We start from the raw sequence: 25,878 nt of genomic DNA, 5'->3' as shown, positions 1-25,878 counted from the left end.
GGTTAGTTAGGGCCTGTGGATATTTTGAGGTGGGTCAGCTGATGGGCCTTTTCTACATTCCATTGCTCAAGCCTGTTTGTCTGAAAGCGGCCTCTACAGTAGGGACTGGTTAATGAATGTTAATATGGGATCCATTACTACTACTTTTTTATGTGCAAAGTGTCACAGTATTCTTATTTTGTGTGTTGTCTTTATATGTACTAAAATAAAGCCAAGAGAGCGACTAGTATTAGGTTCATTCATATGTGACCTCTCCTCTAAAAACAGTTTTCCCGTATAAGTTCCAAACTCTTCAGCTGTATAAGTTTCCTACCCCAGATTTCTGGAACCAGCTTCATTGACTGAAGAGACACTAAGGTTCTTACTTCTCCTTCCTCAGCCTTAGTCCCTTCTTCTCTCCAGTGGTGGTAATACTTCTCCCAGCTACTGTGAGCTACGTGGGGGTGATGTATGCCTTTCTTGTTTGCTTTTATGTTTAAGTTACTTGGAATCTAGCCCAGCATGTTACTTGCAGAGTGGTGAGTCTCCACTCCTGCCCTTAGTGTTTACTGTCCCTCCTACCAGCCCGTGGCTTTGGAGTGCAGTGTTTATGGCTAAATTCGCATTTGAGAGGCCTTTCGGAAGGTCTTCTGAGCATGGTGTTCGGTACTTTTGCCTTCTTCCTCTGCCAGCCATGTACAATGCCTGCCGGGACGTGGAGGCCCCCTCCAGTAATGACAAAGCCCTGGGACTGCTGTGTGGGAAGGACGCCGAAGCCTGCAATGCCACTAACTGGATTGAGTACATGTTCAATAAGGACAACGGCCAGGCACCTTTCACCATCACACCCATTTTTTCAGGTAGACTCCCAAGTTTGGTGTATTTATGATGTGGTTTTAAAGCCCAGGAACCTTAATCTACAATAGGAAGGTAAACAAATTCAGATAACTGGTTCCTGGACTTTCCCTCCAGTGAGAGAGGTAACTAGAACATTTCCCCTGCCCCTGGTTAATTTAGGGGGCTGGCAGGGAGGATGGAGGAGGAGGAACTGCCTTCCGGTATTGCTGCCTCATTGAAAGAATGAATGAGCCTGGGTTTTTGTTTTGTTTCTTTTCTTTTTAAAAAAAAGACTGAAGCATTACAAAGGCCTTTTTAGGAGCTCTGGAATAATGTTAGACTGTCTCCTCAGTGGAGATTTCCCTTGGAATGTGGGGCACTCTGGTCTCAGCAACAAACCTTGTGCCCAAAATTACTTGAAGTAACTTAAAATTTTACGGGACTAAGCAGCAACACACTATTTGATCAGCCAGAAACCTCCAGTCCTTTTTACTTTTATGGTCATGCTCTGAATGTCAGTGTGCTTATCACTAGGTTCAAATATAATTTAATACGAGCTTTGTAGTTTTTTTATTGAGATATTTACTCAACCCCATCCTCCCCGCAGATCTTCCAACCCATGGGATGGAGCCCATGAACAATGCCACCAAGGGCTGTGACGAGTCTGTGGACGAAGTCACCGGGCCGTGCAGCTGCCAGGACTGCTCAATTGTTTGTGGCCCAAAGCCCCAGCCCCCACCGCCTCCTGTGCCCTGGAGAATCTTGGGCCTGGACGCCATGTATGTCATCATGTGGATCACCTACATGGCATTTTTGCTTGTGTTTTTTGGAGCATTTTTTGCTTTGTGGTGCTACAGGTGAGCAGTTTTGTTTATTCCCCAGGGCAAGAAGAGCAAGATTATTCAAGTGGTACTTCCAGCTTAACTAAACCAGGAAACAAATATCACGTGAATACCAGTCTCCATGAATTGCTTTTGGCTTTCAACTGGTAAACAATCAGAGGCCTGGTTAGATCGTGAAGTTGGTTTCATTGATTTGTTCAAAATGATGAGTGATTTAAAGCACTGTGCATTAACCACACATTCTTTAACAGAAAGTAGGAGGAGCTGAATCTGATTCAAATCTAATTCAATGCAGTGCTTATAATCCTTTTACATATTTGCACCTTGATTAGGATAGTACATTTTCTTTAACTTGTTTTGAAATAATGTTAGACTTACCAGGAAGGTGCAAAAAATAGAAGTTCATATGTATCCTTTACCCAGCTTCCCCTAATGTTATAGCTTATGTCAGCCATACTGTGTAATTATCAAAACCACGAAAATAATGGTATGGTATGATTAGCTAAGCCACAAACTTTATTCAGATACCACCATCTCTTCCTCTGACACCCTTGTTCTGTTTTTGTACCCCACTCCACGCCCACTTTTTGTTTACCACCCTCCCCTGGTCTGTGACAGGTCCTCGGTCTTTCCATTTCTTTTATGGCCTTGACACTTTCGATACATACTGGCCAGTTATTTTGTAGAATGTCCCTCCACTTAGCTTTAGCTGACATTTTCTCATTAGGTTGAGGTTATGTGTTTCTGACAAGATTATCACAGAATTGATGTGTCCTTCTCAGTGTATCATACGTATCACTCGTACCTGATCTCAGTATGTCTCTTCCCTGGTAATGTTAACCTTGATCACTTGATAAAGGGGGTCTCTGCTGCATTTCTCTACCATAAAGTTACTGTTTCTCCCTTTGGAATTGATAGATATCTTAGGAGAGATGGGTCAGAACTCTAATACCTTGTTTCTCCTAAAGCTGTCACCCCCTGATTTTAGCCTCCACTGGGGGATCTTATCTGCAGCTACTACTGTGGTGTTTGCCTAGTAATGATTGTTGATTTTATAGTTCCCTCATTTCTTCTTCATTTACTAATTACACTTATTCTGTATAGACCGTTATCCCTCTTGCTCTACTTATTTATTCAGTTACATTTACATCATGGTCCCTACGCCTCTGTTTTTTGTTTTTGTTTTGTTTTTTAACGTGCCCTTGCCTTTCTTATTTCCTGGAATCACAAAATGCTCCAGGCTCATCTGGTATTTTCCTCGCGCCAGCCCTGGAATCCACCTCTTCTGCAAGGATCCCTGGTTCCTTGTATTGGAGACTGATGTTAGAGTGATGCTCCAGGCGCCAGGTGTGCCCATTGCTGCTGCACAGCAGTGTTCACTGTGTTCACTGAGAGACAGCGTGAGCGGGGGGAGGGGCAGAGAGAGAGAGAGACACAGAATCCGAAGCAGGCTCCAGGCTCCGAGCTGTCAGCACAGAGCCCGACTCAGGGCTCGCACTCATGAACCGTGAAGTCATGACCTGAGCCAAAGTCGGACGCTTAACTGAGCCACCCAGTCGCCCTAGTGCTCACTGTGTTTCTAAAGGACCTGAAGTTTTAAATCTAAATGAAGGCTGCAAGGTGAAATTACCCTTTATCAACTTGTTTTTAATACCGTCTTAAATTTTCTCCTGAGACTGGTGAGCAGGACGACCTAGAGCAAGGGAACCTGGGGGAAGAAGGAGGCGATTAGGCAAGAAGGAAATAGGATGAAGAAGTGAGCTTTTAATAGTGTCTACAGGACTATCAGAGGAACAGCCTCATCACGTCAAATATCCACTAATACTGCTTATGTGCTTTTGTTTTTCAGAAAACGCTATTTTGTCTCCGAGTACACCCCCATTGATAGCAACATAGCTTTCTCTGTAAATGCCAATGACAGAGGTAGGCACTGTTGTACTCAAATGGTTAGGATTATGTTTGCATGAGTGCACGTTTCCTCAGAAAATGTTGATGCGCTGTTCTGGGACAGACACTGTGCTGGTGTCGAGGACATGGCCGTGACCAACACAGACAGGTCTTTGCCCTTGTGGTAGTAGCAGTCTAGTCAGGGTGGCAGATCGGAACCGAGGATAATTAGGGACTGGGGTAACAGCTGTGAAGGGGCAGGCATAGCCACAAAGGTGGATGGGAAGTGCCTTGGACAGAGTGCTCAGAGAACTTTGCTTTTGTGTGAGCATCGCTCCTCTGTGGGGTGGGTGGTAGGCGCCATCACCGTGGGCAGGCAAGGAAGGTGGCTTCCTGAGCAGATAGGTGCTGAGGGTGTGCGACGGGAGGGAGGCGGATCTTGTGCCATCCCTGTGCGGACACTATTCCCAGCCCCTGTGGTAGTAGCTAACGCTTTCCCTGTTCCGACTTTCAGGAATGGCTTGGCTCTTAACCTCCACCCTCCCTTCCTCTCCCGCTCTTCCAGGGGAGGCGTCCTGCTGCGACGCGCTTGGTGCGGCATTTGAGGGCTATCTGAGGCGGCTCTTCTCACAGTGGGGCTCTTTCTGCGTCCGAAACCCGGGCCCCATCATCATCTTCTCCCTGGCCTTCATTGCCGCCTGTTCTTCAGGCCTGGTGTTTGTGCGGGTCACGACCAATCCAGTTGACCTGTGGTCAGCTCCCAGCAGCCAGGCGCGCCTCGAGAAAGAGTACTTTGACACACACTTTGGGCCTTTCTTCCGCACGGAGCAGCTCATCATCCAGGCCCCCCACACCAGTGCACACACTTACCAGCCGTACCCCTCAGGATCCGATGTGCCCTTCGGACCTCCGCTTGACCTTGCGATCTTGCACCAGGTAACGTGCTGTGAGCAGAAATCCGTTCTGGGAAGCCGGGTGGTTTGTTTTCTGGCTTTGACATATTGACCGGTTCTACTTGACATGGGGTTGGGGCTGAATGTGGCGGTATATCTTGAAAATTTCAACAGTAAAAAGGTAAAGATGCTTTTCATTTATTTTTCAAGAAAGTGAATGGTGGATGTTGAACTTCCTGAAAATTTTACTGTAGACTGCTTTTATATTTCCTTCATATGGCAGGTGTTGCTTCTTGAAACTGAGAGGAGCATTTCTCTGTTGAAGCAGAATGTATTTATAATTTACTTAGGAACTTATTAAATTTTTCCCTTGGCAATTGAAAAGTAATGTGCCAGGACCCAAAGGAATGAAGCCTCTCTAACACTGTGCTGGGGACCGAGGCAGGAGCTACTGCTGGTCTGCCGCTGCAGGAATGAATTTGTCATTTCCGGAAGGTAGGCCCCCGGCCTGCGTTTGGTAGGAGGTGCATTCGGAATGAGATCCATCCCATTCTCTTACAGAGGCCTTTAACCCTTCCCGTTCTCCCTTGTCACACTTGACCTGGAGAACTCTGTCTGTGAATAATTGGCATCCTGCCTATTTTTTTAATGAACAGTTGCTCAATCGCATGATTTTTCCTTTAAATATTGCTCTTGCCTACAGAAAGTCTGGTATCTTGAAAAACATCAAAATGGTCTCAAGACATGAACAAAATCTTTTCTCCACTGAGTAACCCTGTGTTTCTTTTTCTCAGCTTGTTGCAAAAGAAGCACAACGTAGTCATTTACCTCCAGGAATGTAGTCTCTGTTGGGAACCCCAGGGATATACATAAATAATCCTAGTATAGCACAAGGCAGTAGGTGGTATTTTGTTAGTAAGAGGGTGTGTCGAGAGAACCAGGCAGATTGCCCCGGTCTCCCCTCTGCGGCCCTGTTGTTATTGCTGCAGAAGGGCAGAATGCGAGATGTGCATGTATCCTGCCCTGAGATCTGTCCTGGTATTGGGGTCGCCTCCCTGTCTCTCTGGACACCTCTCAGGAGGGTCTCCATCCCAGCTGCTGTCTTTTAAGAGTGGGCCTTTGGTGTCATCAGGTATTTTACCATAGCACGTCTTAGTCCTCTCCCTTGTGTGAGGAAGGATTTTCCGCCAATAACTTTAAAAAAAATTTTTTTTAATGTTTATTTTATTTTTGAGAGAGCGAGCATGAGTAGGGGAGGGATGGAGAGGAAGGGAGACAGAATCCTAAGTAGGCTCCAGGCTCTGAGCTGTCAGCACAGAGCCTCATGCAGGCTTGGACCCCTGAGCCTGTGAGATTCATGACCTGAGCCAAACTCGGACACTTAACCGACTGAGCCACCCAGACGCCCCTCTGCAAATACTTTTTATCTTCTCACCTGTCAGGGCAATAACAGTCACAATCTGAGAGAAATCCAATGTGTTTCTGGGTTTGTTTATTTTTAAAATCTTCTTTCAGGTTCTTGACTTACAAACTGCCATCGAAAATATCACTGCATCTTATAACAATGAGACTGTGACACTTCAAGACATCTGCGTGGCCCCCCTCTCACCCTATAACAAGAACTGCACCATTCTGAGCGTGTTAAATTACTTCCAGAACAGCCATTCCATGCTGGACCATGAAATAGGAGATGACTTCTTTGTGTATGCAGATTACCACACACACTTGCTATACTGTGTACGGTACGTGGCGGGAGACGGTCCTCATTCGGCCCACCAGCCCGCGAGCACTTGCTGTTGCTGCACACAGTTGTAGGTGCCAGAGGCCTAGCCGTGAGCAAGCAGCGGGACCTGCCCTGCGAAGCGCATGCTCTGATGGAGGGAGACCGACAACGAATAGATACCTGCCCTGATGCCAGGTGGAGAGGAGAGCTCTGGAGAAATTAAGCCCGACGAGGAGATGGAGGGCAGTGGGGGCGTGCTACTTTAGGTAGAGTGGAGACCTGCACAGACAGAAAGGAAAGGAGGGAGCCTGTGATTATCAGAGGGAAAAGTGTTCCGAGTAGACAGGCAGCAAGCACAAAGGCCCTGGGGTGGGAGCGCTCATGGAGCATTCATGATGTATAATCGAGGAACGGCCTTTCACTCATGCCTGATTTGGAAACCACATGCCACACCGCCACTGGTCTCACAGTACAAGAATAGAAGCCTCCAGTGCTTTTTCTGGTCTTGCAACTATAAACTACCACGATGTCAGATTGTTTTTGAAAATGCAGTGTCCCCTTGAGAAGTGAGGGCAGGATTGGTGTGCAGTTCAGATTGGAGAGCACTGAATCTGCTTCCCGCTGGAGGCACGTCTAGCTGGGCAGGCGGCATTTGTCATGTGCACTGGTCACAGAGCATCTGTGCTTTGGTGACCTGTGCCCCTAGCAGGGAGAGCAGTCTGCACTGGTGGGCCTGCTGTCCCTGCAGGCCCTGACCCGGCCTGGAGACCGGTGTTCAGCCAGACAATCACCGTGGCTGTTTTGTCACTGCAGGGACAGAGAAATTATTCCTTGTCACTTTTGAGTGTGCTGTCAGCTAACCCCATCTCAGGAGCCAGCTACTTTGATATCTGGTCTGGTTTGGTGGCCTTCAGTTCTACTTAGGCTACTGGGGTGTGACTCTTCAGCCGATTAAGCCCGGTTTGCTCTGTTTCAAGGAGCTCGCCTCTAAAAATCTGAGCTCTCCCTGTAAAACAGTAAGGGCACTCCCATTCTCCACAGGGTGGATGGTATAGGGTGGCCATGGGCAATTTGACAACTGGAAAAAAAAGTGAAACTTGTTCGGTTTTTATATTTAAAGGAAAAAGCTGTTTACTTCCGGTCTTACAAAATGAAAGTCAACAAAATTTTGACAGGGAGGGAGGTGCGTAAGGCTTGTGTTTAGTCTGAGGCAGGGTGTGGTTCAGATCAGTGCAGAAGCGCTCCTTGGGCCATTTCGCTCCTACGTGTGGCTCTGTGTGCTGCGTGGTTGCCCTTCTGTGTCTCCCGCTCTCACCTCCCTCCTTACCCTCCAGCTCTACGTGGGCTTCTGCCCTAGAGGTCCTGCAGGAACGGCACACCCGGTGCACCCAGAACCAAGCACAGATCTACTGTCCCCATACCCCCGTGTCGTGTGATGGCACCTGTGTCAGCTTGAGGCTGTATCTGCATCCTTCCCCATCCTTACCTGCCTCACATAATTCTTATGGATTTTAACCTTCTGGATGAGCTCCCAAGCCCGATGTATGGGACAATGGGACTTGGCCTCTGGCTGTGTCCACGTAGCCTGTTTGCTCCAAGCAGGGGATCTGACCCCTTAGGGTCTGAGCCCATCAGCTGTGGGCTCAGAAGGGCCATGGTTCGGGTTATATGTGAGAATCTGAACAAGTGCCCAGCAGAGTTCTGGCTTAGGATGTGTCCTGAGATGCTGGTTCCTCCACTGCACTACCCTCGTCTGGGCCCTTGCACAGACCTCCTGACTGGTCTGAGGGCTCTTCCTCCCCTTTCTTTCCCATATCCAGACCCTTCTTCTGCTTTGCCACCCGAATTCTCTTTGTAAAACAGTGTATGACACCCTTTTTTTTAATTGTCTGTCCCTCCCTCTTTCCAGCCCCATCCCTTCCCTCTGAAGTCCTCCCCTTTGTGGGTGCCTCCTGCTGTAGACAGGACTTGGTGTGGTTCCTCACACTGCCATCCTGTTGCTCTCTTCTCCCATGTACCTGTTCTCGCTCATTCGGTGGCAGTTTCCTCTATTAGTGCTCCATGTACCGTGTGACATCCCTTCCCACGTGCACCTTGCCCTGAGCGATAATGACCACATCGTGCTCTTTTTGCCTGTCTCTCACTCAGTGGTTCTGAGCTCCCAAAGGCAAGTGCTGAACTGCATTATTCACCTGAGGAATAATGCACAGAGCCCATATCATGCTTAGGATATAATCGGCCTCTTTAACTGTTTGTCGTGCAGATGTTTAGGTCTCTGTGATGTCTTGAGGCTTGTTGTAACTGGGAGTTGTTTTCTACACTTCTCAGGGCTCCTGCCTCTCTGAACGATACCAGTTTGCTCCATGATCCTTGCCTGGGTACATTCGGTGGGCCAGTGTTCCCGTGGCTTGTGTTAGGAGGCTATGATGGTAAGTAAGAGGAGCTTCCTCTTTTCCTATTAGGTAGAGTAGTTTTGGTTCTGTCACTAACAGGTGCTGATTATGAAGATTTCATAACTTGAACAGTCTTATGAATTCCCTATCTTAAATCCCAAGTACATTCTCTCTTTGGGCTTTGGCTTTGGGTTTTGCTCTGGATGTAAAAGAAGTGGATGGGGTTAGCCTTCTTAAGGTCACATTCTGGGAAGCTGTCGAAAGCTAAAGACTTTTCCCCAGAGTCATGCAGTAGTTCATTTCCACGTAACTCATTGTTCAGTGTCAAAGTGTTCATGGAGAGATGATATGTGGGATGTGGGGAAAAAGAAGCAAAGTTGATCTGGTTCTTCCTCCTCAACCAGTTAGTTGAGGATTGAGACACTCTTGTAGGGGGAGGAGTGATTGGTTTGCTCTTTACTGGTTCCAGTAGCACCTTAGAACAGACTGTACCAGGTATGATGGGGTAACGATTCAGGTAACACCTTTGGCGTCCAAAGCCAAAATAGGCAGTTCAACAGGTTTTCCTCCCGCCCACAGAAGAGGTCAAATAGATGTTGTTCTCCTCGCCAATGGGAGGGGAGAAGTTGTATCTATATTTAAATTTTCCTCGCCTCATATAATGGCATTTCTAATTAGTGGGGAAAAGATAGAGTCACCAATTGGCAAGCCATAGCCGTCAAAATTAAATTTAATCTCATACCTCATTCCTTCCATCCAAAAAAAACTTCAGCTATATAAGGAGGGAAAGTTATTAAATGGAAGAAATACAAGAAGTGAAACTTATTAAAGATCTAGAAGAAGATACAGGAAGAATTTTTTTGATAATTTTTAAATGGAGAAGGCATTTCTAAGCAAGACACAAAACCCAGAAGCCACAAAAGGAAACATTAATGAGTTTGACTACGTAAGAATTTAAAATTCTGGGGCACCTGGGTGACTCAGGCAGTTAAGCATCTGACTCTTAATTTCAGCTCAGGTCGCAATCTCATAGTTAGTGAGATCGAGTCTCCCTGCACTGACGGCACAGATCCTACCTGAGATTCTCTCTCTACTCCTCCCCCTCCATCAGTTAATAAATAAACATTTTTTAAAAAGTGTTTCTCGGGGCGCCTGGGTGGCTCAGTTGGTTAAGCGTCCGACTTCGGCTCAGGTCATGATCTCGCAGTCCGTGAGTTCAAGCCCCGTGTCGGGCTCTGTGCTGACAGCTCAGAGCCTGGAGCCTGTTTCAGATCCTGTGTCTCCCTCTCTCTCTGACCCTCCCCCGTTCATGCTCTGTCTCTGTCTCAAAAATAAATACACATTAAAAAAGTTTAAAAAAAAAACAAAAACCATAAAAAAAACTTTAACACCATAAAGTTAAAAAGAAAAAACAAGCAACAAACTAGACGGGGAAAAACCAGTATACATAACAGATAGTGTGCCCTTAATATATGAAGGGCTCTGGGCGGGGGTGCCTGGGCAGCTCAGTTGGCTCAGTTGGTTAAGCGTATGACTTTGGCTCAGGTCATGATCTCACAGTTTGTGAGTTTGAGCCATGTGTCGGACTCTGCTCTGATAGTCTGGAGTCTGGAGCCTGCTTTGGATTCTCTCTCTCTCTCTCTCTGCCCCTCCCTCACTTGTGCTCTCTCTCAAAAATAAATAAACTAAAAAAAAAATTATATATAAATATATATGAAGGCTCTTGTGAAAAAAAGAAAAGTTTAACAACCCAAAAGAAAAGTGGCCAAAGCCATATGAAAGTTAACAAAGGAAATACAAATGGCTGTTAATTATATGGGGGAAATGCTCAACCTCACTCCTAGATAGTGAAATGCATCTCACTTCAATCTTTCCCTCTAATGAGGGGGCAAGACATAAGAGTTTGATAAAACAATGCGGGGTGCAGAGGACCCCAGTGTTACTGGAAGTGTATATGGTTCCTAGAATAGAATGCAAGCTCCAGGAATGCAGGGTTTTCCTCTCTTTCGTTCACTGGTATATATCCATAGTACCTAAAATAATGCCTGGCACAAAGCAGGGTCTCAGTAGATATTTTGCTACGTAAAGAAATGGAAAAACAGGATAGCCTCTTTGGAGGGCATTTTGGAGGAATTTATCAAAGTTAGAATTGCACATACTTTTTGATTCATTACTTGTACTTGTAAGATTTGATTCTGCAAATGTGTATGTTGTTACACGTGAAAAATATCAGATTATTCTTTGTAGTATTTTTGTTCATAATTTTAAAGATTGCAAAAATGTCCATCAATTGGAGATTGGTTAAATTACACTAGAAAATATGATACAGTAGAAAAAAGAATAAGGAAGCTCTTTATGTCCTAAAATGGAGCCATCTCCAAGATATCAATTAAAAATGTAATGTGCAGAACAGCGTGCCGCTATTTGTGTGACTAAGAAGGAAAGGGAAGAATACAGGTGTTTGCTTGTGCATGTGTGGAGTATCTCTAGGAAATAGTTCAGATGGCCACAGTGTGGGGAGGAGAACTAAGGATTGAGGAAGGAGAGACAATGAAAACCTTTTTGCTCTGATGGAAATTTTTACCACACACGTGCTATTTAGTTAAAGGAGTTACCCTTCCTGAGTTAATCTCTGTCTATACCAGATACAGCATCCTTTTTATTTATTAACTGAGCTACATAGACACGTCAGTGAACTTGTGATTTGTTTTTAGAGTACAGTCTACAGCACCTGTGAGAAATCAGTTACCTGGCTGTCATGTAATTTTCCCTCGTGTCTAATTTTCTGCACACTTGTTATCTTCTTAATGTCACATTTTTCCTTTTCAGATCAAAATTACAATAATGCCACAGCCCTTGTGATTACCTTTCCTGTCAATAATTACTATAATGATACAGAGAGGCTCCAGAAGGCCCAGGTCTGGGAAAAAGAGTGAGTTGCTGTCTTTGTTGTGTGGGGAGCTGGACGCTAACAGAATGCACTTAAACCACAGTCAACTCAGTTAATAACCAACATCGGGTCTAAATTATGTCATTTTTTTCACTTGGTACTAATGATGTTAAGGAAAAAAAATCGGTGTATCTGTAAACATTGTTTGAATCTGTATCCCTGCACAGGAATGCAAAAGCATATATGTAGAAATGTTCCCTGCACCCTTTTCTCATAGTGAACACCAGGAGCAAGCTGGGTGTACATTAGTAGGGGACACACATGGTAGAAAATCACGCAGTCATTAAAGATGGGTAAGTAAATGGTTCCAGATGGAGGACACAAAAGCTGCAATCAACGTGGTCAGGCAAATATATGCTATCCATGGTAGAAAAAATACCCATCCCTAGAAAAAATATCAAGCAAGGGGTCCGGGAAATTGTTGACTATGTTTATAACCCCTAAAGAATAGGAACAGAGAACGGGTTTTTGACTCTATGCCTTTCACTGCTTTTTTTAAATAACTTTGTTGGAATATAAATCCTATGCCATACATTTCACCCATTTAAACTGTGTAATTCAGTAGCTTTTAGTGTATTCACAGATACCTGCAACTGTCACCACAGTGAATTTTAGAATTTTTTTTTTTAATCTCAAAAAGAAGCCCCCTAATCCTTTGGCTATCACTCCCACCTGTCACCGTCAGCTTCCCACATCCCGGCCCTGTGCAAACATTAATCTCATTTCTGTCTCCATACATTTTTGTATTCTGGATTTTTATATGAATGGAAGCGTATATATGGACTTCTGTGTCTGGCTTCTTTCACTTAGTGTGTTTCTAAGGTTCATTCAAGTTGTAACATGTATCAGTACCTCATTCCTTTTTATGGCTGCATAATGTTTCATCCTATGGATATACCACATTTTTATCCACTTATCATTTGATACACATTTGGGTTGTTACTACCTTTTTGGCCATTATGAATAATATTGCTGTAGACATCCATCTACAGATTTTTCTGTGAGCTTCTATGGTTTCATTTCTCTTGGATATATAACTAGGAGTAGAATTTCTGGGTCATATGGTGACTCTTTGAAGAACTGCCAGAGTGCTTTCCATGGTGGCTGCACCATTTTACATTCCACCAGCAGTGTATGAGGGTTCTAATTTCCCCACGTCCTCCCCAACATTTGTTAGCTGACCTTTTGATTCTAGCTGTCGTAGCAGGTGTGAATTGGTATTTCATTGCAGTTTTGATTTGCATTTCCCTGAAGGCTAATGATTTAAAGCATCCGTTTTGGTGCTTATTGGCCATTTGTATAACTTCCTTCGAGAAATGTCTATTCCTATCCTTTGCCTGTCTTTAGCTGGATTATTTGTATTTTTATTATTAAATTGTAAGAATTCTTACATATTCTACAAGGCCGCCATCAGCTACATGATTTCCGGGTATTTACTCCCATTCTTTGGCTTGTTTTGCTTTCTTGGTGGTGTCTGTTGAAGCACAAGTTTTTAGTTTTGAAGTCTAGTTTTTCTAGTTTTTTGTTGCTCATACTCTCAGTGTCGTATCTGAGGAACCATTGCCCAATCCAAGGACATGGAGATTTATGCCTGTGTGTTATTTGGAGAGTTTTATACTTTGTTTATTTATTATGTTTATTTATGTTTACTTTTGAGAGAGAGACAGCACAAGCGGGGGAGGGGCAAAGAGAGAGGGAGACCAAGAATCCGAAGCAGGCTCCAGGCTCTGAGCTGTCAGCACAGAGCCCAACGTGTGGGGCTCGAACTCACGGACCGTGAGATCATGACCTGAGCTAAAGTCGGACACTTAACAGACTGAGCCACCCAGGTGCCCCCAGAGTTTTATATATTTAGTTCTCACCTTTAGGTCTTTGATCCATTTGAGTTAATTTTTTCATGTTAACATGAGGAAGAATCTAATTTCATTCTTTTTTGCATGTTGCTATCCAGTTGTCCCAGACCATTTGTTGAAAAGATTATGCTTTCTCTCATTGGGTAGTCTTGCCATCTTGTCAAAAATTAGGTGACCATGGATACCTGGTTTATTTCTAGACTCTTAGTTGTATTCCTCTGATCTTTGATTTTTATGTCTGTCTTTGTGCTGATACCACACTCTCGTGACTACTGTTGTTTTGTAGAAAGTGTGAAATCAACAAGTGTGTATCCTCCTCCTTTGTCCTTCTTTGAAAAAGAAGGGTTTGGCTCTTCTGGGCACCTTGCAGTTCCATGCGAGTAGTAGAATCAGCTTATCTTTCTATGAAGAAGTCAGCTGGGGCTCATAGGGATGGCATTGAATCTGTAAATCAACTTTTAAAAGTTTGTTCCATGAGCGTATGTCTTTATTATAGTATGCTTTGGTTAGGAATCTTTTTTAGTGAAAAAGAAAGGAAACCATGAACCAACTTTTTTTTTTTTTTTTTTTTTTTAAACAAACACTTCACGAATTTGTCAGCTTTGCTCAGGGGCCATGCTGATCTTTTCTTGTTCATTCCAGTTTTAGTATATGTGCTACCAAAGCCAAACCCACGGACCAACTTTTGAACTTGTTCTAGGGGTGCCTGGGTGGCTCAGTTGGTTAAGCGTCTGACTTTGGCCAGGTCATGATCTCATGGTTCATGAGTTCAAGCCCCATGTCAGGCTCTGTGCTGACAGCTCAGAGCCTGAAGCCTGCTTCAGAGTCTGTGTCTCCCTCTCTCTCTGTCCCTCCCCCACTCATGCTCTTTCTCTCAAAAAATGATTAATATAAAAAAAAATAAATAAATAAAATAAACTTGTTCTAAACTTGATTCAAGTGGTAGAAACTTCAGCGTGTCTGGAAATTTGTACTCTGGGGGTGTCTCACCTTCTAGTCTCCAGCGTGTAGAAAATCCTAATGTGGGCATAGGTTAAGTAGACATGATTTTTGTGTCATAGAAGTTGGGAAGAAGTGTCTCACTTAGCTGTCACTAAGCTTTAACTAAAAATATAAAATTTGCTCACTCTTTAGGTTTATTAATTTTGTGAAAAACTACAAGAATCCAAATCTGACCATTTCTTTCACTACTGAGCGAAGTATTGAAGATGAACTAAATCGTGAAAGTAACGGTGATATTTTCACTGTTATAATCAGCTATGCCATCATGTTTCTGTACATTTCCATAGCCTTGGGGCACATCAAAAGCTGTAGCAGGCTTCTAGTAAGTGGTGTGTGTGTGTGTGTGTGTGTCTGTGCTGGAGAGAAATGGTGATGCATTGCATGATGTCATTTTTTGCCTCTACTTAATCGTAACTCATTTTGTTCAAAACTAGTGTACATTCCCCTGTGTTTTAATCGTATGTAACATTTCTGTTTCCTGCGGCTATTTTCTCCAGGTCCAAGCCTTTGGTTTATTTTAAACTTACAATTTATTTCCCATAATCCAGTTTTTTCTAATTTGTCCACACCATCAGCTAAGAATGGTTGCTTATAAAACATTGCTAGGGAAGACCTAGAATATTTTTCATTTCTTCTCTCAAACTCAGGACTTTTAACTCCAAATCAGCTATACCAAAAAGAGGTAAAACACGAGGACCTTTTAGTCATAGGACAAATGATACGCTGACAGTTTGTGTCTTTGTCGCATGTCCCAGGTGGACTCTAAAATCTCCCTCGGCATCGCGGGGATCCTCATTGTGTTGAGCTCAGTGGCGTGCTCGTTGGGCATCTTTAGCTACATTGGGATCCCCCTCACCCTCATTGTGATCGAAGTCATCCCATTCCTGGTGCTGGCTGTTGGGGTGGACAACATCTTCATTCTGGTCCAGACCTACCAGGTATATTTTCATTGTCTCACAGAGCTGGGCATCTGACCAAAAACTGGGCTCCATTAATGGCTCTGCAGTTCCATGCAGAGTATTTGTGAGGGTGGACAATGAGGAGGCTTTGGTTCCTTTTCTCTGTGTTGCCGATTGGTGTCCATGGCTCGTTTGGGACATTTCGAGACCAAGAAGTTCACCCTTCTCTTTGGTTGGTGATTTAGATATAATGTGAAAATTCATGTTTTAAATATGTATGTAAAAAGGGCTCTTGCGCTTGTGGAAAGTATTTTGACATGCCTGTTATTAAAATGATTCTCCAATAGTGTAGAAGAATCAAAGATTTGCCAGAGATGCCGCTGATGGAGAAAATGGTCTCGGTCAATTTATTCTGTCCCGGTCCCCTTACTTGGAGACTCATTGGCATGTAAGAGTGTCTTTAAATGGTCCAGCCACCTGCAGCCTGCATTCCATGTATTTTCCTGATAAGATGATCCAGTCTTGCCTTGAGCTTCTCCCCTGTTACCTAGCAAAGGGGTTTAGTAATACCTGGATGAATTATCATGACAAGTGTGGGTCTCCCATAAAAATTTATGTACAATAAATAGAAGCTGCTAATCATTCTTATTTACCAATGAGTTAACACAAAGCAACAAAGATGCAAAGAGGTGGCATCGTTATTTAGAAATTTTAACATCCCTTGTTTTGCGTTTTGTTTTTTTAAGCGAGATGAACGTCTTCACGGAGAAACTCTGGATCAGCAGCTGGGCAGGGTCCTAGGAGAAGTGGCTCCTAGTATGTTCCTGTCATCCTTTTCAGAGGCTGTAGCATTTTTCTTAGGTAATCACTCTTTGAATTCTACCAATCCTACAGTTTGCTGAGCCTGGGAATAGAAGGATCTGGGCTGCTTCCTTGTTTGAGCTTTATTCCATGACTGGAAAGCGCAGAGCAGACCACGGGAAAATTTGCTGGCAGTATCTGGGGTATCATTTTGGAAGCGTCCTCTTCCTCCTGTTGTTTCAAGACAGTGTCGATGTTGGGGTCTGGGATGACAGATACCTGGAACTCCTCTGTTGCTCCTCTTTTTGTCTCCCATGGCCAGTGTTGATCTTTGAAAAGGGCATTCTCACAGAGCCGCGTAGCATTCCATGCAGAGTCCACAGGTGTTGGCCTGCAGGGAGTTTGCCCATGTTCTACCAGACAGCCTTCTGCCTCTGTGCCTACAGAGCACTGGGGGAGTGCTGTATGGGCCGTGCCTCATACAGGGAGAATCAGCTGCAGCAAAAACCAGCGCTCCCATGTTTCTTTCATATGGAGAAATCACCAGCCAGCCTCACTGGCAGGGCGGCCTGCCCCCATCTCTGGTGTGCAGTAACAGTAGAACGAGAAAACTGAGTGCATCTTCTGAGGAGGAGGCTGGATTAGAATTGCCCCACAAGTCCAGAGAGAGACACAATTTGCGGGTCACAAATGGAAATGCTTCCTTTGGCTACTCAGTCACCTTACATGGGGCTGTTTGTTGTAGGGTCACCGAAGGTAGCCATCTTTCAAATCAGACGCGCTCATATGCTGTTCGTCATTTCCACAAAGCAACGCGCTTTGACGCCCGTGGCCCTTATGCTTCCTCTTGATGGATATAGGTGCAACAAGTTATTTTCTCTTTTTACCTTTTTTAGCAGAAAACCAGCACAAGTGTGATGGTCATAGACACTGTGCCTCAAGGCTGGAGTGACTTTGTGGGGACAGTAAGAGCAGTAGAGGTTGTGGCACACAGAGTGACAGGTCTACATGTTGCTGGCCCAGTGGCGCTGAATCTAATTTTTCTTTTCTTTTCTTTTCTTTTCTTTTCTTTTCTTTTCTTTTCATTTCTTTTCTTTTCTTTTCTTCTTCTTTTTTTTTTTAAAGCAAAGCTGTGAATCTAGATTTTTGTGTAAGACCAAAAGTATTTTGTTAAATACTGGCTACTTATTTTAAGAAACAGCTTTTTATCCTAAGATGGATTGATCTAGTGTGAGCCACACAGGATACATCTGGCCTCTGGGCTGCCAGTTTGCAGTTCCTGGGTATTAACCTAGTACCTCTGACTTGGAGTGCCCTCAGCTGATTGTGACAGAAGTGGGAGACTAACATTGTTGATGTAATAGCAGAATAGAAATACTGCCTCTCTATAGAGTGAAGCATAGAAGGTACTGTAAGAAATGACCCATGTTGGCGGTTCCAAAAGTTTAATGTGCATAGCTTTGCCTGGAGAGCCTCTTAAATACAACTGAATTGGGTATGAATTCCCACTGTCCCGATTAAGATAGGGTTAGAGCATAGGAACCCACATTTTTAACTCGCTAAGTGGTTCTGATGCTGACACCATCTTGCAAAAACATTGGACTTGTGGTCTGTTTCCAGTTGTGGTGTGACAGCCACAGACTTCAGCGGCGTTCCTCTGTGGCGGTGTTGGGGGGCAAGGGCCTTCTCATGGCTGCAGCCTGTTCTGGCTCCTGACACAGCCCAGCCCACAGCAGCATAAGACTTGCACAGAGTCCTGTGCTGCAGGGGCCGTGACGTGGCAGCTTCTCACCCCTGCAGGAGCTCTGTCAAAGATGCCGGCTGTTCACACCTTCTCTCTGTTTGCCGGGATGGCAGTCCTCATCGACTTCCTTCTTCAGATTACCTGTTTCGTGAGTCTCTTGGGGTTAGACATTAAGCGTCAAGAGGTAAGTTAACAGGATCACAGTCTCCTAATTAGAGTCTAGAATCTGACTGAAGCAGCCGGAGAGTGTGACCTTTGTTCCTCTTCGTCGTCTCAGAAAAACCGTCTGGATGTTCTTTGCTGTGTCAGAGGGTCTGAAGATGGAACCAGTGTCCAGGCTTCAGAGAGCTGCTTGTTTCGGCTCTTCAAGCACTCCTATTCTCCACTTCTGCTTAAGGACTGGATGAGACCAATTGTGGTAGGAGTTCGTGGTTTTCCTTCCCAAAATAGATCTGTCACATGCATTCTAAGAAATCGGCTCGCAGGGCCCTTGGGCTCACTTGATTAAGCGTCTGACCCTTGATTTCTGTTTAGGTCATGATCTCACAGTTTGTGAGATCGAGCCTCGAGTCAGGTTCTGCGCGGACAGTGTGGAGCCTGCTTGGGATTCTCTCCTGCTCTCTCTGCCCCTCCCTCTGTTCACTCTCTCTCTCAAAATAAATAAATAAACTTAAAAAAAAAAATCTGCTTGGGAAGGGGACTCTGACAGCTGCTAAGTATATATCCAAAAGCAAATGTGTACAAACATATAAAATATTTTTCTAGCTAGCTTTTAGCAGTCAACATAAGCAAGTTTTTATTTTGATATAATTATACATTCATAGAAAGTTGCAAAGATAGTACAGAGAGGGCCCAGTTTCTTCCTGTGGTCTTACATAGTTGTAGTTCAATGTCAAAACCAGGAATTTGACATTGGCACAGTGTGTGTCCAGTTCTAAGTCATTTTATCACACGTGCAGATTCACGTAACCACCACTGCAATCGATATACAGAACTGCTCTGCCACAACACTCTCCCTCAGGCTGCCTCTGTATAGAGTCACACACAGCCCTCCCCACACCCACTATCCCTAGTCCCCAGCAACCATGCAAGAGCTTTTTGTAGTTTATGTACTGGATGTAGCCAACAGTGATAATCTATCACTTCTCTACTAAAAGCACATAAATTAGTCTCCAGTAATGGTAAAGTAACACTTAACATTTATCGAACACTTCATATTGGGCATTATGCTAAAATCTGGATTACCCCAGATTTTCTCATTTAATCCACAAAACTATCTTATGTTATACATCTTTTATTTTTCCTATTTTACTGATGAGGAAATAGAAGCTAAAAGAGAGGTTAAGTGACTTCCCCAGGGTCACTCAGCTCATAAGTGATGGAGCCGGGATTTGAACCCAGGTAGTTTGACTCTAGAGAGTATGATCTCAGCCACTACCCCTTCTCTCTACTTACCATGTCGCTTAAACTTTTCAGTTGAGGAAAGTCCTGTTTTTTATGTGTTTTAAGATTTTGTGTTCTTACGTTCTAATACACTAAGCAATCACTGTCTTATAACTCACTTTTCATTTCAGATAGCGGTATTTGTGGGTGTCCTGTCATTCAGTGTTGCAGTCCTGAACAAAGTGGAAATCGGATTGGATCAGTCTCTTTCAATGCCAGATGTAAGATGCTTTCTCTTTTATCTTGTTATGCCAGTGGTGTGAACAAATTTTTCAGAACTTGCCTGCAGTTATTTCAAGCTAATGCCTGCTTCGAAATGCAAGTGCGGACAGGCTCTCCCATGTTAGGAGAAAGCTGTGCCTGTGGGAGTTGTCTTAGCGTTTGAACTCTCAGGCAGCCCACTGGCGAGCCAGAGAAGGCGAGCAGCGAGTCTTTTACCTTGTAAGGTGCCCTCCTGAGGGCGGGCCAGCCACGGGAGCTCCTGGGGTGCAGGGAGGGTGAGCAAAAGGGAGCTGGCTGGGTAGGAAACCCCGAATCTGAGCTGGGGGCCTGTCGACCAGCAGCATCCGGTGCTCTCCTGATCCTTAGCGATCATCACCTCACTACAGCATCATCAGAGCATTCATCCTCTGTCCTGTTCTTTGATGCTTTTTTCAGGACTCCTACGTGATGGATTATTTCAAGTCCCTCAAATACCTGCATGCAGGTCCACCTGTGTACTTTGTCCTGGAGGAAGGGCATGACTACACCTCTCTGAAAGGGCAGAACATGGTGTGCGGAGGCATGGGCTGCAATAACGACTCCCTGGTGCAGCAGATATTCAACGCGGCGCAGCTAGACAGCTAGTCAGTACCACCCGGTCGTCTCGTACTGTAGTGGAAGCGGCCAGAGTCCGCGCGGGCCTGAAATTTCTCACTGCAAATGGATTTGCTTAGAAAATTCATTGTTCCAAATCCTGCTAACTCTAGCTTTACCTGAGCAAAAGCTTTTAAAGGACTAGTTTACCAATTCATATTCCGCAGTATTTTCCATTAAGTGGTAATGAAACGTGTCTTTTGACTGGGCAGCAGTGTAAAATCTAGAAAAAGAAGTTAGGTTTCAGAAAAAGGACTGAATCTAAAGACTTCCTGCCTGTGGAGCAAGTCAGTAACATCTCCCCTCCTTTTCGTTAGTACCCGAATAGGCTTTGCTCCCTCTTCCTGGATCGACGATTACTTTGATTGGGTCAAGCCTCAGTCTTCTTGCTGTAGAGTCTACAACAGCACCGATCGGTTCTGCAATGCTTCAGGTACTTTCATCTCTTTTTCCAAATCTTTCCCTTTTCTCTGAAGACTTTTGACATAATCTGAAGCGAATTTGTACTTCACCTCGGGTTATACTTACATATCTGCCAGTGCCAGGTCTCATAGCTTTCGTCACCATCCCTTCCCTCAGCCATGGTCTCTGAAGGGGGTTGTGTTCATTCTCTCCCACCTCCCACCACGGGGCTGCGGGCTAAGCAGGGCCCGGGCAGGGGCATCTTATGATAGGTGTCTGGCCATAATGTCTCACAGATGTGCTCCCCTTCGTTACCACTGTTGCCCTACAGTTTTGTTAGGAGTGTTGAAGTTGTCCTAGAATTTTCTTGATAAAAACATGGAAGCTTTGGACTCTGAGAACACCAGCTGAGGTTATCCTCGAAGTGGGAAACCTGCTTCGGGGAAGAAAGTGTGTACAGGCTGCCTCAGGTGAAGATGGGATCTCAGATTTATTAGACTATGAAAATCATCTGTGCTGGAAGCTTTTGGATCTGGAAAAAGATTCAGGAGAAGAATTCCCCCTCATTTCTTTATCAGTGTCTTTAAACGTTTCAAAATCTGGAGACTAATCTTCTGACCTCGGCCCCTCCTCTGTGCTTATGCTAGTGGTTGACCCTGCCTGCATCCGCTGCAGGCCCCTCACCCAGGAGGGCAAACAGAGGCCTCAAGGTGGAGACTTCATGAGATTCCTGCCCATGTTCCTTTCTGATAACCCGAACCCCAAGTGCGGCAAAGGGTAAGTGCCACTGAGCCACTCAGATACGTGCCTGCCTCCCGTTGCTGTGCACTGGACAGCTGGCGGAGGGCTGGCGTCGAAGCAGTCACGTGGGAAAGGTCTCTTCTCTCCCCCTCCCTGCCCTGTCCCGATCCTTCTGTGAAAGCAGAGAAACCTAAAACACATTTAAAGAAAACTCCTCCTCATTTTCAACTAGTTTACCCTGGCTCGAGTGTTTGTTCCTTCCTCTCCTGTGTCCTGGCCCCCCTGGCTGCACGGATGGGTGCAGAACCCTGTGCAGGTGTCCAGCAGGGCAGAAGGGGAGCAGGAGCACGTGGCATCTCAGAGTGTGTTTAGTTGTGTCTGTGGGTGTTGGGGACAGCATCTCTGCTTGGCATGCCACCCTGGGTTAAGGTTTAGGTTCTTGTAGCCCCACCATTCTTCTCACCAGCCTGTCTGGACATGATGTTATGGGGTGTCTCACTCCCCTGTCTTGCCATGCGGCCAGTGACCCATGGAAGCAGCTTGTCTGGGCCCAGAAAGAGGGAAGATGGCTGGAAGTCTGGGGTGGGGTGATTCAGAACCTTTTGTAGGAGGAAGATGAGTGTCCACAGGTATGTTAGGTAAACCCTGTTTTTCCTAAGAATGTGTAATTGACCAGAATCCCATCAGTTGGTCATGTGTGTCATGTCTGCTTTGATACCTATAGTCGGTACTGTGTCTAAAAATAAGAATGAGTCTTGCAGCTTGGTCTGCTCGCAGACTGAAGGCCTTGGCCTACATAAAACAAATCCAAGTACATTCAGCTTTTAGGAGGGCAGCAGCCACCACTTAAGGGAGCCTCCTGTGTGCCAGTAGCGTGCCAGGCTCCTCACTTATTTCAGTGGCTCATCACACAGCCCTGGGAGTAGGTGGCAGTACACCTGTTCACAGAGGACACCACAGCCCAGATTCAGTAACTTTGCCCAGGGTTCTGTGGCCAACACATGGCACGGCTGAAACCAGTCTTCTGGCCACCAACTCCGGGGCCCTTCCTTTCCCGCCTCCTGTTAACACAACGCTGCTGCGCAAACACCATATGAAAGCACGTTTGGTTGTGAGCAAACCAGATAGAGAAATAATAGCACCTGTGCACCAGAACAACCAAGAGCAGTAAAGAAAAGCCAGTGTGCAAGAGAACAAGCTAAAACCTTCCTCGTTCCCTTTCAAGGGGCCTTCCCGTCCCTGAACTTGACATTTGGCCCGACCTTTGAGCCCAGGGTCAGATGATTTCACTTAGCCTTGAGTGCTCAGGATCTGCAGATCCCGTACAAGGTGTGGCTGTTCTGACGCCACCGAGTCTTCTCTTAGGGGACATGCTGCTTACAGTTCGGCAGTTAACATCCTCGGCAATGACACGGGTGTCGGAGCCACTTACTTCATGACCTACCACACCGTGCTTCAGACGTCTGCTGACTTTACTGACGCCATGAGAAAAGCCAACCTCATCGCCAGTAACATCACCAAAACCATGGGCCTTGAAGGAAGTAATTACCGTGTGTTCCCATACAGGTAGTGTGAATTTTCTAAGTGAGGGTGTCATAGGTTAGAGCCCACACCCTGGGGGCTCCCTTGGTGGGATTTTGATACTTGGCTTTCATTCTGACACCTTCTCCATCATGAACACAAGCACAGTGCATCAAGGGAAGTAGCATCTGGGTGAAGAGGGCCAGGATCTACAGCACCCACCGAGGTCTGTGTGCTGGACATGCAAAGCTCTGTCTCTGGGCTAGAGCTCACACTCTGAAAAAGACATACTCTAAGATGGCACCCGAGCGGGAGGGCACAGTACCTGGGGACCAGACTTCACAGAGAGGGCTGAGCTGCCGTTCCTGGTCACAACTGCTGGGTATCCCCGACTGCTGATTACCTGGGACGGTGCCTTTATGGAGGCTTTTCTTTTTTGTTTGGGTGTTTTCCTTACTAAGAGAGTATGTTAGGAGATACTGAATTTGGAAAATATGGAAAAGTAGAAGAAACAAGTGATTTTTCCCCGTGCCTCTGATCTCACTTAAAGAGTTCCGACCTGTTCCTGACAGGACAGCCTGTTTTTCCATTGAGGAAGTGCCCAAATAGGATGTCCCAATTACAGAGAAGAGCTGGTTAACTTTTCCCAAAAAGCATTTTCTGCTGAGGCCCTGCATAGACCCTATTTGACTTGAGGGAATTCTCAGGGTAGATCAGGACTTGGTTTTTCAAAATACCATGAAATACTCTGTAAATACCTACGAAGCAGAATAGGTTGGGCTTATGGACATATACAGTACACATTTTGGGTCATTATTAGGCCCTTCTTGGGTGTCAGTGGGCAATCAAAAGTTCGCTAGAATTACTGTAGAGGAGTCTCGCACAGACGGGGGCAGTTTATGAATGGGATGTGTCTCAGAGTGGTTTCAGTTTTGCAGTAGTGGCAGCATGAAAGGTAGAGCTTCCAGAACAAGAATGAGCTGTGACAGAACCTGCTTCTCTCTTCTCCAGTGTGTTCTATGTCTTCTACGAACAGTACTTGACCATTATTGATGACACGATCTTTAACCTCGGCGTGTCCCTGGGAGCCATCTTCTTGGTGACCGTGATTCTCCTGGGCTGTGATCTGTGGTCTGCAGTGATCATGTGTATCACCATCGCTATGATCTTGGTCAACATGTTTGGCGTCATGTGGCTGTGGGGCATCAGTCTGAATGCAGTTTCCTTGGTCAACTTGGTTATGGTGAGTCCTGGTCCACTCAGTCCATAACTCCTGTGTCCCTTCTATGAACTAGTTCTTGGGGTAAAAGACCAAGGCCAGTTCCTGTTCTTGGACAAACAGGATGGCTGCTAGATGGAGTGAGGATGTGGGAGGTGCTTAGGACATTGAAAATGGGACTTTGTAGTGTTGCGAGGGTATTTTGCCTTTAATTTCTTACTCTGAAGCGTTTGCAAAAACGCTTATAGCCTGATGACAAGATGTTCACTTTTTATTTAGAAAAACTCCTTCCTGATGGAATTCTTAACAGTACCTTTTGCTTCCCATGCAATTGTCAGGTGCTATTTAATCGTCTTGAAGATGTGAGCATTTGAGAAAGCATTAAAACAAAGTGTGTCTGTACTTAAAATATGAACTGTTTGGGGCGGGGGGAGCAGCAGTGAGGCCTGACTAAAGCAAATCTGGTGATCGCGTGCTGGCTCTCGGAGGGTGGGGGTAATGTGGGTTCAGCAAGTTCCCTTAAAACAGGCAAATTCGCTATAGAAAACTGGAGCTCTGGGTGCTGGGCCTTGAGGATCTCACGAGTTGCCTGGTACAGCTTCAGTTGGTGTGATAGGAGATTGGTATACACAAAGTTAAAGGGGATGCTTCAGGCTCCTGAGCTACCTGGGATGCCCTGCGAACCGTAGATCGTGGGAGAAGAGGGCCTGCTTTCTTAGGATTTTCAACCACAAAAGGATGTAACCGAAGCACTTTTTTCCAGAGCTGTGGCATTTCTGTGGAGTTCTGCAGCCACATAACGAGAGCATTCACGGTGAGCATGAAGGGCAGCCGTGCACAACGGGCAGAAGAGGCGCTCGCTCACATGGGCAGTTCTGTAAGTAGCCGGGGTAGCCATTTCCACATAAAGTGCCCAGCTCGTCAACTGAGTGCTTCTCGGCAGCTGTAAAATTCAGTAGGGAGAACAGAATTTGAATCCTTTAAGAACAACCAAGGGTAAGTTTTCGGGCATTTCACGAAATAGCTACATCCTGAAATTCTTTATAACTGTTTCCATTGGCAAATCTTTGTAGACAGGCAGGAGAAGAACCGAGAAGTTTGATTTGAGGACCGGAAGGCCTTTCCATGTAAGACACAGGCCAGCCATGTGTTGACAAGCGAGGGAGCCGTCACACTCAGAGCCCACGGTGCAATTTATAGTTCAAGCCCAGAGTCTTCTTAGGTCAGCTCCACAGCCTGCTTTAGCCTATCAGCCAGTTACTTTGCCGGCCTAGAAAATACTGTTACAGAGAACAACTAACACTTTTGTAATAATTTTAGATACTCAATCGCTTTCACCTAAAAAATACAAGGAAATCTGTTTAAAACAGAACCCAGTGTCTATGCAGCATACACAGATTTTATTTACCCTTACACCTTTTGTTTTTCCAGGCCCATAAGCAGCAAATCAATTTCAGGTATAATGTAATGCTTATTAACTCTGAAGACTGGGGTTCAACCCCCACCCCCATTGCTTTGGGCCTTGCCCATCCAGAAATCAGTGTGTGAGGAAATGTGGAATTAGAGTAGGTTGGTAAGTGCTTTCTAAACCCCATCTCTTCTTTCAGGTGTTCAGTGGAATCACACTAACAAAATTTGGAGGGATTGTGGTATTGGCCTTTGCCAAATCTCAGATTTTCCAGATATTTTACTTCAGGATGTATTTGGCTATGGTCTTACTGGGAGCCACCCACGGCTTGATCTTCCTCCCGGTCTTACTCAGCTACATAGGTAAGTGTTCTTGTTTTTAAATGGGTAGGGGAAGTATGCTACTAAAGGAGAAGAAAGATCTAGAAGCATTCTTTTGTACTAATGGTCATTTAATTGGTACTAAGTGTAAAAAAAAATTCTGAGA

At 45.2% G+C, this 25,878-nt stretch overlaps 1 protein-coding gene and 1 pseudogene across 2 annotated transcripts in view; one reads left to right on the top strand and one right to left on the bottom strand.

Moving 5' to 3' along the window:
- The window catches only part of NPC1 (NPC intracellular cholesterol transporter 1), a 54,259-nt gene that overhangs the window by 27,041 nt on the left and 1,340 nt on the right, over nucleotides 1-25,878 (top strand). The window contains exons 5-24 of one of the 2 annotated variants that reach the window (XM_019465549.2): nucleotides 672-839; nucleotides 1,424-1,673; nucleotides 3,508-3,581; nucleotides 4,111-4,481; nucleotides 5,954-6,180; nucleotides 8,490-8,590; nucleotides 11,384-11,486; nucleotides 14,492-14,681; nucleotides 15,115-15,297; nucleotides 16,005-16,119; nucleotides 17,860-17,987; nucleotides 18,081-18,221; nucleotides 19,378-19,467; nucleotides 19,904-20,091; nucleotides 20,419-20,534; nucleotides 21,151-21,280; nucleotides 22,610-22,810; nucleotides 23,777-24,008; nucleotides 24,748-24,861; nucleotides 25,592-25,754. In XM_019465549.2, the coding sequence (XP_019321094.2) occupies nucleotides 672-839; nucleotides 1,424-1,673; nucleotides 3,508-3,581; nucleotides 4,111-4,481; nucleotides 5,954-6,180; nucleotides 8,490-8,590; nucleotides 11,384-11,486; nucleotides 14,492-14,681; nucleotides 15,115-15,297; nucleotides 16,005-16,119; nucleotides 17,860-17,987; nucleotides 18,081-18,221; nucleotides 19,378-19,467; nucleotides 19,904-20,091; nucleotides 20,419-20,534; nucleotides 21,151-21,280; nucleotides 22,610-22,810; nucleotides 23,777-24,008; nucleotides 24,748-24,861; nucleotides 25,592-25,754 (3,285 nt within the window). Of the gene's footprint in view, nucleotides 1-671; nucleotides 840-1,423; nucleotides 1,674-3,507; nucleotides 3,582-4,059; nucleotides 4,482-5,953; nucleotides 6,181-8,489; nucleotides 8,591-11,383; nucleotides 11,487-14,491; nucleotides 14,682-15,114; nucleotides 15,298-16,004; nucleotides 16,120-17,859; nucleotides 17,988-18,080; nucleotides 18,222-19,377; nucleotides 19,468-19,903; nucleotides 20,092-20,418; nucleotides 20,535-21,150; nucleotides 21,281-22,609; nucleotides 22,811-23,776; nucleotides 24,009-24,747; nucleotides 24,862-25,591; nucleotides 25,755-25,878 lie in introns of both variants that reach the window. The other variant, XM_053902505.1, reaches the window with a different exon arrangement.
- LOC128777139 (U6 spliceosomal RNA) lies at nucleotides 13,932-14,030 on the bottom strand (annotated as a pseudogene).

This window comes from Panthera pardus, unplaced genomic scaffold (assembly GCF_024362965.1).
Source record: "Panthera pardus isolate Hobbes unplaced genomic scaffold, ASM2436296v1 HiC_scaffold_15, whole genome shotgun sequence".
NCBI classification, from domain to species: domain Eukaryota; kingdom Metazoa; phylum Chordata; class Mammalia; order Carnivora; family Felidae; genus Panthera; species Panthera pardus.
The sequence above is the reverse complement of the archived record's forward strand: the minus strand, read 5'-3'. Positions and strand labels throughout refer to the sequence as shown.